Source organism: Eutrigla gurnardus (genome assembly GCF_963514095.1).
Source record: "Eutrigla gurnardus genome assembly, chromosome: 1".
Lineage (NCBI taxonomy): Eukaryota > Metazoa > Chordata > Actinopteri > Perciformes > Triglidae > Eutrigla > Eutrigla gurnardus.
The window spans coordinates 7,557,722-7,572,297 of NC_139915.1; the positions used below are offsets into that span (position 1 = coordinate 7,557,722).

A 14,576-nucleotide genomic window follows, 5' to 3' on the forward strand; every position below is an offset into this window, starting at 1 on the left:
CTCTGTCCACTAAGAAGCAGAGAAGCTGCTTTAATCCTCTCTGTCCTCCCCAATCTGGCAACACAGAAATGATTAGAAATCCATTTTCATTCTACTCTCTTGTCTCATGCAGAGTTAAACTCCCTTTATGGATGACTACAATCCTTAATAACCAAAAAAACATGTTTGTTAAGGTGTTCTCATCTAGCAGTAACTTTGGAGAAAATGTATATTACTCCCTAAAAGTGATTTTTTATGTTATGGTTGTTTCCGAGTCGTGTTTAATATAGTATTAATATTAATAATGAAGTTGTTTGAAGTGTAAAGTAGTGTAGAGTAAATACATCTCACACGCAGGGTCAAGAGTGTGTGTGATGGGCATTTGGTCAACGTTATGTTTCAGTGTATGATGCAAAAGAAAAGTTAAATGTGCTCCCGGTCTTCAACTGAAGCATACTGGCCTGAGCAAGCAGTTTATTCAAATGTTTGGAGACGATATTAGCGTCAGAAACACGCTCCAGAAAACCAGAGAGCTCAGCTCCGCTCTCATTTTCTCACAAAATGTCAGCACACAAACTCATGTTGCTCCTTAACGCACGTCTCTCCTCTTTCAGGAGTAAACAACATACAACAATAAACCAAATACACTTTATTTATAAATCTTGAGTTATAATTTAATACGGTACCAATATGTTAACCAATATGCTTTCACAGTACATCAGAGTGGTTGTCAAAAAGAAGTAAATACAAATACACACACTGACGCGCGCACACTCTCTCTCTCACACACACACACACACACACACACACGCACACACACACACACACACACACACTTTCAGTTCAGCAATACCCTGCAGTGGTCGGTTGTGCCTTTAAGCGGCCTGGGCTCATATATGCATGAATTATAATGAAACAGATTTGTTACTCGAGCTGGGAAGTTGTGAGCAGTTCGTTCATCCCGTCAAACGGACTGTAGTTACAGAATACGTTGCTCCAGTGCTCTTAAAATCTCTCTGACACAATCAGTGTAAAAGACCTGGAAACGTGAATCAGAGGTGTTCGATAATGCATTAATCGTTGATCCAGTAATGTCATTACTTTTCCCCGTAACAAGTGTAAAAGAATACCCCCTTTAACCCCTCTAAATACGAAAATATCCGATTAACGTATATCTAACATTCAGCTTCACCCCCCCTGAATTAGCCTCGACATCCCTCACTTTAAACGAGAGTTCACAGAGAAGTTGAATTTCTCTGAATGGCTCAATTCACTCATTTGATGAGAAATAAACGTGATGTTTTAAAGTATCTGATCATTCACCGGAGAAAAAGAGCTATATAAGAATATTGTTTTTAGAAAGTAAAAAGAGTAGGCATTAAAAATTGTGGAAATAATTACATCTTTCCAGGAAGTATAACTAAAATATTTAAGTAAATACTAACATAAGAAAGTAATGATATTACCTATGGAAGGAGTAATGCATTACTTGGCGCAACCTAACACTGATCATGAGGAGTGCATTCATCAAATATCCTTTTTGCTCTTTTTTTCGTTCCATTCTTTGTATGTCGATAATGCAAATAGAATAAGACGGGACTAAAACAGAGCATTAATCTCACCATTCGATCTGTACACACTGGGTAAAGTCAGACGACGTTGGGTTTCAAACACCTGTGTTAAATCTTTCTGAAATGTTCCTTTCAAGTCCAAAGTGCCATGTCTGGAAGGTATGGAAAAAAAAAAAAAAAAAAAAAAAAAACAGATTGACACAAGACGATCCCTGCCGTTTTTCTCACTGGCCTGGGTAAAAATACGTAAAACATTTAAAAAAGGAGCCATAACATAATTTACAAGCACGATAAATATACACACAGGGTCCAATAAATATTGTTTGTTATCCCAAAAACCATAGACTGTGAGTGGTCACCACACTGCAAAAAATGTCCATCACAAGCACCATTTCATCTCATGAAATATATAATTTCTTCTTTGAACAAGTAAAAAAAAAAATCTGCCAGTGGGGTCAAATCATTTAACATTTATTTCAGGGACCTTTTGTAGACACATGGGGACACACGGCAGCATAAGATCACTCCTCTGGTATCAGGGTAATGGCAGTTTGTACAGTACAAGAAAGTGGATTTTTTTTTTACATTGGACATGCCGGTCACTCCACTGGCAGTTTTTTTTTTCTTCGAAGCAACAGAGATTTTACGCTGCACTGAAATGGTGCAGGGTAGGTGTGGGACCTTTTTCCTGACCTCAGGAGCAGCGCTGTAGCGTTTTCCCTCTATTGAATGGGCATGTAAGGCCAGTTGAAGCTGCTCCCGGACAGTAGCATGTCCCTGATCAGAGTTTCTATGGGGGTTTTCCCCACGAGACGGACGAAGAAAAGCTGCTCTATGACAGAAGAAGAGACGGTGCGGAGGGAAGGCAAGCGGAGCAGCAGCTTCCCAAACCTGTTAGGCTGGTTGGGATACTGGCTCCTCACATACTCCTCTAAAGCACACTGGGATTTCTCCTGGAGACCCTCCACGTGCGCCACGTCCGACAGACCACAAGCATCTACAGACGGAGAGAGAACGACAGCGAGACAAAGAAAGAAAGAAAGAAAAAAGACAGGAGAAGAAGCGGTCAACACCAGGGCTTCAACCAGGCATCACAATGACCAACAGCAAGTGAGAACTGGTGTAATGTTGCAATAGAGAGCGACACCGACACTCGGCAGCATGGGGAAGACAGAGCTTATCATAACTGATGCAGTGTAGGTGAATGTTGACCATCATAAGGCATAAAAAACCCAGAAATAAACAAACAATAGTTTTGCTTTAGAGAGTTTTTTCCCACTAGAACATTACCTACATCACTGATCCAGCCATTAAAGGAACAGGCAGGATTGCAGATTAGCATTTGTGGCTGCCTTCAAATAGTTTACTTATAATAAGCAGATCTGGGTGAGATCGTAACAGAATAGTAAAGCAGGCAGGTACACTGCTGTGGTAAAAACACAACGGCTTGAAGAAGGTAACACGCCGTATTAGTCGCCCGTCGTCGAGATCAATTGTTATCTCAACAGCCTCGTGCCGTCAGGAATGAAAGATGGCGCCATTGCTGTGTTCAGAACAAGGAATAAGGAAAGGAAATGTATCGGCGCGGAGGCAGAGCGTTACACGGCGTGTTGTGTTTCTCCACACAGCAGACCCCTCTGTTTGTACAGTAATGCTTCAGGCCAGATGGCAACAAGGGTTAAAGAACTTTGTGTGTCCCAGTTTAAAGACACGTGTTCAGATGTGTTCATGGGGACTAAAATAGACCTACACCGGGGACCCTTTTTTATTTTTTACATGGCTGCCACTCATCCTTATGATACTGTTAATGACCCAGCGATCAAACATAATCTGATTGTTATTTAAAGGCTCTAAAACACCGCTTCAGTTATTTCAGCAAAGGTTGTTGGTGTAAGAATTAGCTGTAAGCCAAATTCAAAAGGTGTAACAATTTTAAAATGAAACAAATACACACACACACACACACACATATAATATATATATATATATCATTTACTATCTTGGAATTTACATTTGAAAAAACAACAATTGGCAACAATTAGATAAAAAAAATATATATTTTAATTAATTATTTTTTAAATAACTTGCGAAATGTTAAGCCTGCAAATTAACTTCAGTTAATTTAACTGCTTTGTCTAAATAATAAAATCTCGACCATAATATAAAACGGTCTGCTGGATAAAGTACTCTGCTGATGCTTCTTTGATGTGAAGCCATAGTGCAATAAAATGTTAGCCGTCATGATATAAGTGATAAAAGCTCTGTTTAATATTTTAAGGGCTGCTGGGATTTGACGCCATTTGAAAAGCCACCAAACGCTCTTACAGCTTTATAAATTGTATATATATATAATGATAATAACAATAATAATGATAATAATAATAATAATAATATTGAAAAACTCTCCTCTCTTCATTTAAGGGCTGACAAAAGTACACAATAAAGTAACATTTAAAATAATATTAAAATTGACATTTTTCATTTCTTCGTTTTCTTTCTCTTTGGCTTAAAATGGCTCTGGAGGTCAGAGTTCGGATCAAATTGAAATTGGTAGGAAAATAAATAAATGTTCTATATTTAAAAACAAAAATCCTTTTTTTCTTGTTCTTGCAGTAAAATAAGGAAAACCATAAAAGCTCCCAAAAGATTGCATTAAATTCTCATGGTTGTGGATTTCAAGAATATACACATGAATGGTGCTCTGAAACACAGGGCATCCATGATAACGAGCAATGTTTTGGCCAGCTCTTATTTTCTACATAAAATTGTCATATTTATATTAGACTAAAAATGCAGGCCTAAAAAATAAGATGGTTTTTTTTAGAAGTAATGCTTTCCTAAATAATCTAAATGTTCATCAATATTTCACTCCCCAGTGTTTTTTTTCTCTTTTATTATTATTATTATTATTAAACAGATTCCTATTTTGTTCATACTGGTGTACTTTGACTGGATGTCATTTTATTTACACGTCACAACCACCGGCCTCAGGTCGGTGCACAAAGATGGAGGTTTTTTGCAACAACCCATGTGAGCCGTCCATGAACGCAGAGGAAGAGAGTTTACCTGTGGTGAACAGGACGATGGCCTTGATGCAGCTGTACTCTGCCGAATCCACGTGCAGCACTTTGAGCTTCTCCACCTGCTCCTGGAAGACCCGGATGTGGTCCATGAAGGCCACCACTCGGTCCGCGGACATGGGAGAGGCGTGGAGGCCGGCGGCGGCCAGCAGCGGGGCGACGTGGACCGGCATGGAGCACTGGGCGGCGTTCAGGACGAACAGTTCGCTCCACGTGAGGCGGAGCAGGGCCACCTGGTCCGTCACCTGCAGGTCCGGGAAGAAGGGGATGTTGCGGGCCCACTCCACGGCGCTGAAGAGCATCCGGGCCGCCAGCTCGCAGATATTCTCGATGCCCATGATGTTGTTGCTCTGCAGGCACTGGGAGCCGAACCTGGAGGTCGGGTAGGGCTCGGCCCGCAGCAGCAGCGAGATGTATCCCGACAGGTAGGAATGACACTGGAGAGGGTCCCCGTTTGTCAGGGCGAACTGGCCGTGATAAGACTGAGTGGGGAGCCGGCCCCTCTGGACAGCTGCGGAGGAAACAACGGAGATGTCAGACCGAGCTGGAAGGCCGTGAATGCGACACAGGTGACATTTACAGGGGGGGACACACTTAAAAGACAACAGAGATGTGGAAAACGACAGACACACACACACAGTGGCAGCCTAAGGTGGCCCAGCTCTTCACAGAATGGACATGAAGCCGTGTTTCAGACAGCTCCTGGAAAGAAACGTCACGTCCAGCTCGGTGCGCGTGACTCTAACTCATTTCTAGGCCACGAGCAGTAAATGTCGCGCGACAATGTTTCTCTTTTTTGCTTTGTGAGTCCTACGTCATTCGAAATCGTTTGAATTCAAAACGGTCTCGTCTGTGCCGTGAACTCTGATTAATAGTTGGCGACTAACTTCGCCTCTAATCTCTTTACTGGTCGCCTACTAGCCCTGATTTTTAGTCTCAAATTCTGGTGCTGAAATCTGTATTCAAGGTTATTACATTTTACAATAATACTGTTCTCATAACTCGCGTGAAGTCCATTTGTTTCGGACGCAGTAATAGCTACACAGGCTGTTGGGCCTGCACGACCAGCTGTAATGAATACGAGCTGACACACGCGCGGGCGCGCGCGCGCGCACAAACACAATCCATACACAATGTAACAAAAACAGCGCGCAGTCGAAGGCTACAAATTAAACGAAGGGGGGAAAAAACATCGAAATGTAACCAAAATGTAGCGAAATGAATTTAAACAGGCGACGTTTAAAGCAGCGTGGGGCTGTTTGAGCGACACAATGGCCAAGTAGGACGGACATGAAGGCAGCGAGTAGCAACAATAGCCGGGCTACGAGCCGCTAGGTGTAACACTAATATCTGTCATATCACAGGCTAGTCTCCATGCTAGCAGAGACCAGTAGCTTGTCTGAGACGCGCAGTCTGATGGGATTCAGGTGGAATATGAAGGGACGGAATCACAGTATCACAGGGAAGACAAAAGGCAACACGGATAACAGGAATACATGTGATGTGGACACCGGCTAGGCTACACACAAATGGAGCACAACATCTCTGGCAGTTTGCAGGACAGCCATGTGGTCAACGAACACAAAAATGATGTCGATAAATGGAGAGCGTTGTTGTGACAGTGGACGGTGTCCTGGACCGTGTAAGTGCAGGATAATACGATGGGATAATACCGATAGCAACAACAGGAGGACGCCAGCCCGTACCTTCCCTCCTCATGCCGACTTTGAGGCATTTCTTGAGGCGACAGTACTGGCACTGGTTGCGGTGGTGCTGGTCTACGGGACAGTTCCTGTTGGCCCTGCAGGTGTAGGACAGGTTCCTCCTGACGCTGCGTTTGAAGAAGCTCTTACATCCTTCACACGTGAACTGTCCGTAGTGCTTCCCGCTGGATTTGTCCCCGCACACGATGCACTCGATCTGCTGGCTCTGCTGCTTGTCCATGGACGAGGACGAGGACGAGGAGGAGGACGTGTTGTTGTTGTTGGAGGCGGTGGTGGTGGCGGCGGCGCCGGACGGATTGGGCGGCGGTGCGCCCTGGTGCGCCGGCGTTATTTCCAGAGAGGAGGCCGGGTTCATGTGTCCCGTCAGCTCCCCGGGCAGAGACAGAGATGCGACCTGGGACACCGGGGATGAGAGGCTCCCCTGCGCGTCCCCGACGCCCTCGGTGTTTCTCCATGCCACCATAGCCATGTCGATATAGTCTCCAAAACTTTGAGCGCCCAACTTTCCACTGGAATTTTTTACGCGATAATTAACGCACGCTATTTGTCCTCGTGAATCACAAACAGGCGATCAAGAAAAGCCGTGGCATTGTTTTAGAAAATTAAAGACAAGTTGGATGAATGAATAGAGGTCATAAGACAACGGTTATATTATAACGCGCGACTTGACGAGTAAAGAATCGGCAGTCACCCAGAAACGGCGTCGGTGCGGCGGAAATCCAAAAAGAAAGCTTCATTCAGAGCGAGATAATGCACTATAACATCCACATAGAACACTGAGCCCAAATCCACTCGAGGAATGCAACTGTATCCCAAAATATATAAATATATATATATATATAAATATATATATATAAATATATACACAATCTGATCCTTTCTGTCCAGTGTGTCCAGCTTTAAACGGAGCACCGTGCGAGCGGAGCCTTCATCCGAGATGGAGTCGCCGGACCAGGCTTTCCAGACGCTCCCTGCTCTCCCGATTAGACAGAAGTTACGTTTAAGAGGGAGAGGGAGAGAGAGAGGAGGTGATGGATGATGATTTTGATGATGCTCTGCTCCGGGACGGAGGAAGAGAGTGGTGCGTCTACACGTCACGGGGCTGCGACTCTGTGACGTCTGCGTTTGGGGGGCGGCGTCAACGTGAGGAGATTCAGGCTCCAGTTTGATTTATTGATGCCACACTGCTGATCGGTGTGAGTTCAGAGCTTCCCCTGGTATTTTCTGCTTGTCCTCTCTCCTGGTCGACTCTGACGTCAGCAGTCAAACTGCCAAGTTCGTTCTCAATTTTAATTACAACGAGAGGAATTTGGCTCACACACACACAGAGAAGTAGCGGATCCTAACTGCAGTAATTTGATGCCACCTAGTGTCATCAGTAAATTGCACAGGAAATTACCTCACACTGTAGGACGAGCAACATCCATATTAAAGTGTTCAAATGTGTAATTCATCTCTCCCCTCCCATCTGTTGCAGTATTTCAAGCCTGACTGTAATTCTAAATCTGTATTTTTTCATAATTATAATTTTTTTAGAAACTGCATCAGCAACTGACCAAATGTGGTGGGTTTTATAGTTATATATTGAGTAATATATTTGCCTATAGTAATGTAATTAGTATATATTTTTTGGTTAGTACAATTTTTTTTATGGATGTTATCACAACAAAGTCCACTTTTTTATTTATCAAGATGACAATATATATATACATATATATTAAAAAAGGGGCCAGTTATTAATTACATTTTTACACTAATGTCACATTTACTTAATTACTATTTCAAAGAGAAGCGAAAACTGCAGGATATTGTGTTACTGTTTTGTCTCTAGTGTAGTTGAAAGGATTTTCATAATCCCCACATACACGTCAAACATGGAGACCAAAAATAATCAGTGTTTTGCATAGCCATGTGTCATACAATCAATCCATCCATCGTCTACCTCTTATCCTGTATTCAGGGTCGCGGGGGGGGTCGGGGGGGCTGGAGCCGATCCCAGCTGTCCCTGTACAGCCTGGACAGGACGCCAGTCCATCACAGGGCCAACATGTAGAGACCATTCACGCTCACGTTCACACCTACGGGACATTTAGAGTCATCAACGGGGAGAACATGCAAACTCCACACAGAAGGAACCCAAACCCGACCCGGAATCGAACCCAGGACCCTCTCATAAATCTGAGCTTTCCATTAAACTGTTAGCTGCACTAACTTTCAGATGCAACCTACATGTCACAAAGCATGATCGCACCTAGAAACATTTCATTTTGCACTTATGTCATATGCAGGTTTCTGCAACAACATCACTAAGCCTGATTCCTGTCCTTTTTTTAAAAGATTTGAATATCTTGCATTCAGAGATTCAATTATCTCGACCTTAACATAGACTCTTGGAAGCAAGTCATCCCCACGTGAACTTTCCTGCACGGCCACTTCACCGTTGACTCATTCCCCATGTGTCCCGAGGCCGAGCGTGGCGTCACAGGCTTCCAGACGGCCAGCTTTGCAGTCATCCAGTGGCTGCTCACACACAAAACAAGCTCTGCTCCGCCTACTAACAAAACACACGGCTGACGTCCGAGACCAAACAACGGCGGAAGGTCAAGGCTTAAGTGTTTACCACACATGATGATGATGCATTCCTCCACGTTTAATTCACTGGACACTCTAGTGGCAAGTCCAGTTGACGTTAATCACAGATTTGTGAGTTTAAAGATGATAAATCTCCCCCGCCGTTTTGCATGATCTGGTGCCCTTTAACACTTATCACACATGGGGAGCTGTAAGCTAGCTAATTGGAGACAAATTGAGGGAGAGTATGGCCAGGAGAGACCTGCTGTGTGTGCAAAAACTACCAGGATGTGACTGTTTACGCCACAGTGGGAGGCAGCGGCCGGCTCGCTGCTCAGACATCTGAACATTCTTTTAGGCTTCAAGGTGGCTACGTAAACATATATTGTTGAATTACAGCTCCCCACTAAGCTCTTTACCCCCTCTCACCAACTAATGGCACCATATGGTTATCTGTTAATTCCAGCAAGTGTTAAACAGCAGGAGAGAGATACAGTAGGGGTACGACAGGTCTGCTCAGGGTGGGAGAGATCGCCATGTCAGCCTCTGTGCTCGTCCACAGTAAAAAAGGATGGTCCACTAAATGCTTTGGTGTTATGGAGAGATGCAGTAGTATTCTTGGCTTCCTGGAGTCAATAAGTGTAGTGTAAGCTCATTATGTTAAGGAGATAAATGCTTGAGATCTAAAAGGGCCTCTCTCTCATATCCTCTGGCAATGCCTCCTACTAGAGTTTTGGCAAAGCGTCAGTGAGCAGATCCAGGAATGTCGCCACTCGGCATCTAGGCCACAACAACGCTCTTCTTCTTCTTCTTCTTCCACGCTCTCGCCTGTCACAACTAACCAGAAGAAAACCAAACAAAGCCGGAGGAGAGCCAGCGAGGGTGTGAGAAAGCTGGGAGAGGGCTGATCTTAAATGCATGCTGGGAGACTGACCAGGTGCAGAAACACGCACATTGTAACATACAGAGTCAACTGTTGTTTTCTTGTTCGCCTGTTGTTGTCTGACAGTACTGTATCCGGTGCAATGCTTTATCACCATTGACATATACAATAAATAAAACACCTTTTACTTTAAATTGTGGGATTCTAACAAAAATGTTTCCAATAGATCTCTCTGTGACATATAGAGCATTAATATTGCATAAACAACCATCTGCTAAACCACATAGAGGACTGATGTCTACCTGTGCAGGGACTGAAGTTGTGCATGTTAGTGCATGTGAGCGTGCCGCGCTGGCTAGCTCAATGCACTGTGCTGATGCGGCGGTTAGAAAGCGTAGCGTCCACCGGTTCCCCCTCAGGTTAACACTGCTATGCTATTGTTAGCACCGTGAGTTGTCACCATGGTGAAAGCTAGATGCTCCGTATTTCAAATTGAGCACCTTTAGGTCACGATACTGCGATGAAGATCATGCGTATGTAGAGTGTGTAAATCTGACAGCGGACTAAATAGTCTATAAAAACAGTCCCCTTGCTGTTAACCTTGGCAGCCATTAAAACAAAGCTGGAATCTCTTAGGCTGCTAAGCAGGGTCAAATCCGAGCAACAATAACTTCAGTTAGATTAGGGCATCTCAGCCACTGCTTCACCTGTGACCACTGGACCGTCTTTCACCTTTCATTAACCCCCGGACCGCTGACCTCTGACTCCCCCGGGGTCGCTGCGGCGTTCACCATGAGGTGAATTACATGCTTGAGAGGCACATTGCGCTACGGGTCAGTGTCCAATAATAACGCAATGCCATCGGCCTTCCGCGTTGTGAGCGGAGACATCCTGGCGAAGTGCAGCGATCCTCATTAGGACTTGTACAAAGCCCTACTTAACCTTTGACCTCACTCGGACCAGAACTCATTATCTGGCACAAGATTAAACCACGGCGCTGAATAAATTATCAAACTGCATCAAATTCAAGTTTGAACTGAATGTTTACAGTGAGTAAACCGTTGCTGCATGCACAAATACAATGACTGCCATGTGTTGATCGTACTTAACGTTAAACTGGTTGTTCAGTGTTGATTTATATTTTACAGAAGGAAACGCTCCTTATTGACCTTAATATGTGAGGAAGCTGGTGATTTGTTGTGTTTTTTTTTTTGTTTTTTTTTGCTTCAAAAATCACATTTATATGGCAAGTCAATCTTGTTTTTGATCCATAAATTATCTATATCACTGCAGAAAAAATTAAACCACTAATTTTAAACGATACACAAAATACTATCTAGCATTAGCTAGCTTATATTATTGTAGATGTGTTCATAACTATGTACCGGTAGATTAGCTTGCTTAGAGCAGACCTGATGATAAAAATGACAAACACATGCTTGTGATATGTCATGAAATGAAGATTTAATTGAATTGAATAGGATATAAACTCACAGACTATGGCTGTGAGGAAGGCAGGATTCGGTGCTTGCAGGAAGTTTCCTTGTCCTTGGTCTGTTCGGTATGTGGCCACTGCAGGGAGGTGATGCTGGTTGTGATAAACTGGATTGGTTCAGACGTCTGTGTGAAAGCCAGGAGGGACGTGGACAGTTGGAGGCTTGTCTGAATGACACAGAAACTAAAAAAAAAAAAAAATCACAAGCTTTCTTGGTGCTTTTCAAGGTCACGGGGCATACATGACTGTAATTCAGAGAGACTATAGCTTTGCATCTGTTTGGGAGGCAAGTTGCACAGTCCTTTTAAACAGACATTAGGCATGGAAAATTGCAATATAATGGTTTTTAATTTGACATTTAACGGATGAAATGGTGAGATTTCCACTTTTCTCTGCACCAGCCTCTCAGCAGTGACTTGCATCTACATTTCTGCAGGCAGAAGCATTAAACCCCCCCCCCCCCCCCCCCTCGATTTTCTACCACAAGACCAAATGTCATTCAAAGCAAAGGCACTTCTTTTGTCCTTCACAGCGGCACACTTCCTCAGACTGAGAACACCGTCCGGTATTTTTGATTGATCATGTATTTGTATCTATTCATAGAGGCCAGATTCATCATTCCAATTTGTCAAGTTGTTGGAGTGCTGAGTTAATTATGTGCGGAGGAGCCAGAAAAGAGGAAAAAAGGACAGCCTCCTGTTTAGACTCATCTGAGGTTTCCCCACCTCACCTCGGCTCCAAACGAGCAGCCAAAGCTTCGCTGCGCTTCAGGAGCTGCTTGGCACCATGGGTAATTAGTGTGATGAATGCTTTAGCGGAACAAATTGTGGCAGTCGCCTGTCTCGCTTATCGTGTGGCTGTGCTGTCGTAGCTCAGGGGCTGTGGGCTCATCAGGGTAATGGATGATTCGGCAACAGGACCATCCCTCAACCACCAGCGCCACAGGAAACACAGAGTTTTACACCATTTCTTCCTCGCCTGAAACAGTGCATCATACTTTCCCGAAGGCGTCTCAGCTGGTCGTGGTTGAATGGTTCCTGCAACCCAATAACAGTTTAGTCTGGAAATATGTCATCAAGAAAGTCCTTTTAAAGTCCTAAACACCGGAAATGCAATAGAGGACGTGACAAATTAGTACAAATATTGTTTTCCACACAGCCTCTCAGGACTGCATATATGGATATGCAAACAGCTTCATACTAATCCTCTGTGGGATTCTCTCCAATGCCTGGGGTGTAGAGCCGTCGCCGCTGAAATGATGGATCACATTATTAGATTAGAGGAGAGCAAGGACAGCCAGCAGCTGGATTTGCAATTCACAGCCTCTTTTGTACACGGACCTTTTCTGCATGAAAGGGATAATTGGGCCGTTGTCACTGAGTCAGAGATTGTTTTATTAACAATGCAGGGAACCTTGCAATAAATCAGGTCAGCTGTCGGCGCCATGTCACCATGCACGGCATTAGTCAAATATGCAGAATAATCCCTTTGCATACAATGTAAAGACGAATACATCATCATTTATTTGCAGCGGGGCAGGTCCAGATGTCCTAATTTTTCCAACAAATGAAGGGCATATGGTGATTCTGCTTGTGGATGAACCTGAGAGCAGAGGCAGCCATGAAGGGCCAGCTCTTTGGGCTGTCATTTCAGGAGCAGCTAATGGCCCGTGCTTACTCTGTGCCTTGACTTTCGAACCCACTGTGACATTGATGACTAATGTGAAGCACATGAGGCTCAATTCTCGGCCACGTCGTCCACGTAGCGGAAGCTGGATAGGCTGACTGCTACGGACAGGTAATCCATAGCGATATCAGTAAAACAAAGTTTAAAAAAAAAAACACAAGTTCAGTGAATTGTTTGGATAGCAGCCAGAGCCGCGTCTAACAGAGCGTGATAGACAGGCAAGGTCGTGGAAAGGTTACTTCTGGGTCCAGGAGGTGAGACTTTGGGGATGCACACGCGTCAGTTCAGCAGAGTCCTCGGGTCAATGTGAAGACAAGTGGAAGACACATTTCTCTGTCAGCGTGCAGAGAGCCGGCACGGGTTCAGGCTTTCGTCGCAAAGTCCCTAGTCATTGAGTCAATAGCCAAGGAACATGACACAACCTCTCAGAGTCACTCGGCATCAAGTGGAACAGGGAATGGCATGCTTTCCATTTCACTGCACCGTGGTCCCGGCAAGACCCCGTCTGCACTCGAGAAACAGGAGTGCTCTCAGCCTTGGCTCTCGCATAACAGCGACGCGGCGACCTGGCCCCGAACACGTACATCGCTCCTTCAAAGCAGCGGTACAAGGTGATCCACCGGTCAATCCATAACCCCGGTTATTATCTCCACTGGCTGTCGTAGCGCGGCAGGGAGGCCCCGGGATAACCACAGGGCTTGGATGACAGGAAATAAGATCATGGCAAAGCGCAAGCACATTTCAATTAAACTGTTGCCAGGATTTATCTTCCGTCAGTGAGTTTAGAGGAGAGAAAAAAACGTGACCTTTCACCCAATGTGACCGAGCATTCACAAATCCGCCCTCTAGCACAAGCATGTGTACGTGTCAGACAGCAAACTACAAAGTGGGAAAAAAGCAAATAACAGTGAATCTATCCTATATCCTCCATAGCATCAGCCACAGTGAGCTGTGAGCACTTCAGCCAGAGTGATCCTCCCTCCTCAGATTGATGGGTTGAAATGTATTTGATCTGTTAGATGAATTGCAGTGACATTCATGGTCCACAGAGGATCCTCTAGGGCTGCCACGAGGTTCACATTGTGGTTTTGAGCCAAATATCTCAACATCTATGTGATGGATTTTCATGATATTTGGTACAAATATTCACACACCCCTCAGGATGAATTGTAATACGTTTCGTAAACATTTGGCACAATTAATATCTACTAAATATCGACTACTATTCCCATCAGCCACAGCTGTACTCTATGTTTAGTGCTAATGAGCAAATGCTACCACAGTAGACTAAGACTTAGTTTAGTCACATGTTCCTGACTGGTTTAACAGTTGATGTGCCATATAGTGAATATGAAAACTGATATTTTAATGGTGTGAAGAAAAAAAGCCCCACAGTGAGACCTGATCAAAGACATAATCATATAGATTTTTGTTGACGGCTGTTAGGCAAAAAAAATGTGGTATTAAAAACAAAAATAGTATATTTAATGTATTTACAATAAACATACAATCATGTAATCTTTTCCAAGAAATATACAGAACATAAAGCTTTTAAATATAAATCCATATTATCCAAAAGAAAAAATA

General features: G+C 43.9%; 1 protein-coding gene across 1 annotated transcript; it reads right to left on the minus strand.

The window, feature by feature from the left end:
- Nucleotides 1-624: 624 nt before the first annotated feature.
- Nucleotides 625-7,204, minus strand: LOC311010384 (nuclear receptor subfamily 2 group F member 1-B-like). Its single transcript, XM_084004853.1, has 3 exons — nt 6,337-7,204; nt 4,617-5,141; nt 625-2,547 (listed from the first exon to the last, which is right to left on the minus strand). The coding sequence occupies exons 1-3, from the start codon at nt 6,821-6,823 to the stop codon at nt 2,273-2,275; spliced, it is 1,287 nt and encodes a 428-aa protein (XP_083860979.1). The 5' UTR covers nt 6,824-7,204; the 3' UTR covers nt 625-2,272.
- Between the last annotated feature and the right edge of the window lie 7,372 nt (nt 7,205-14,576).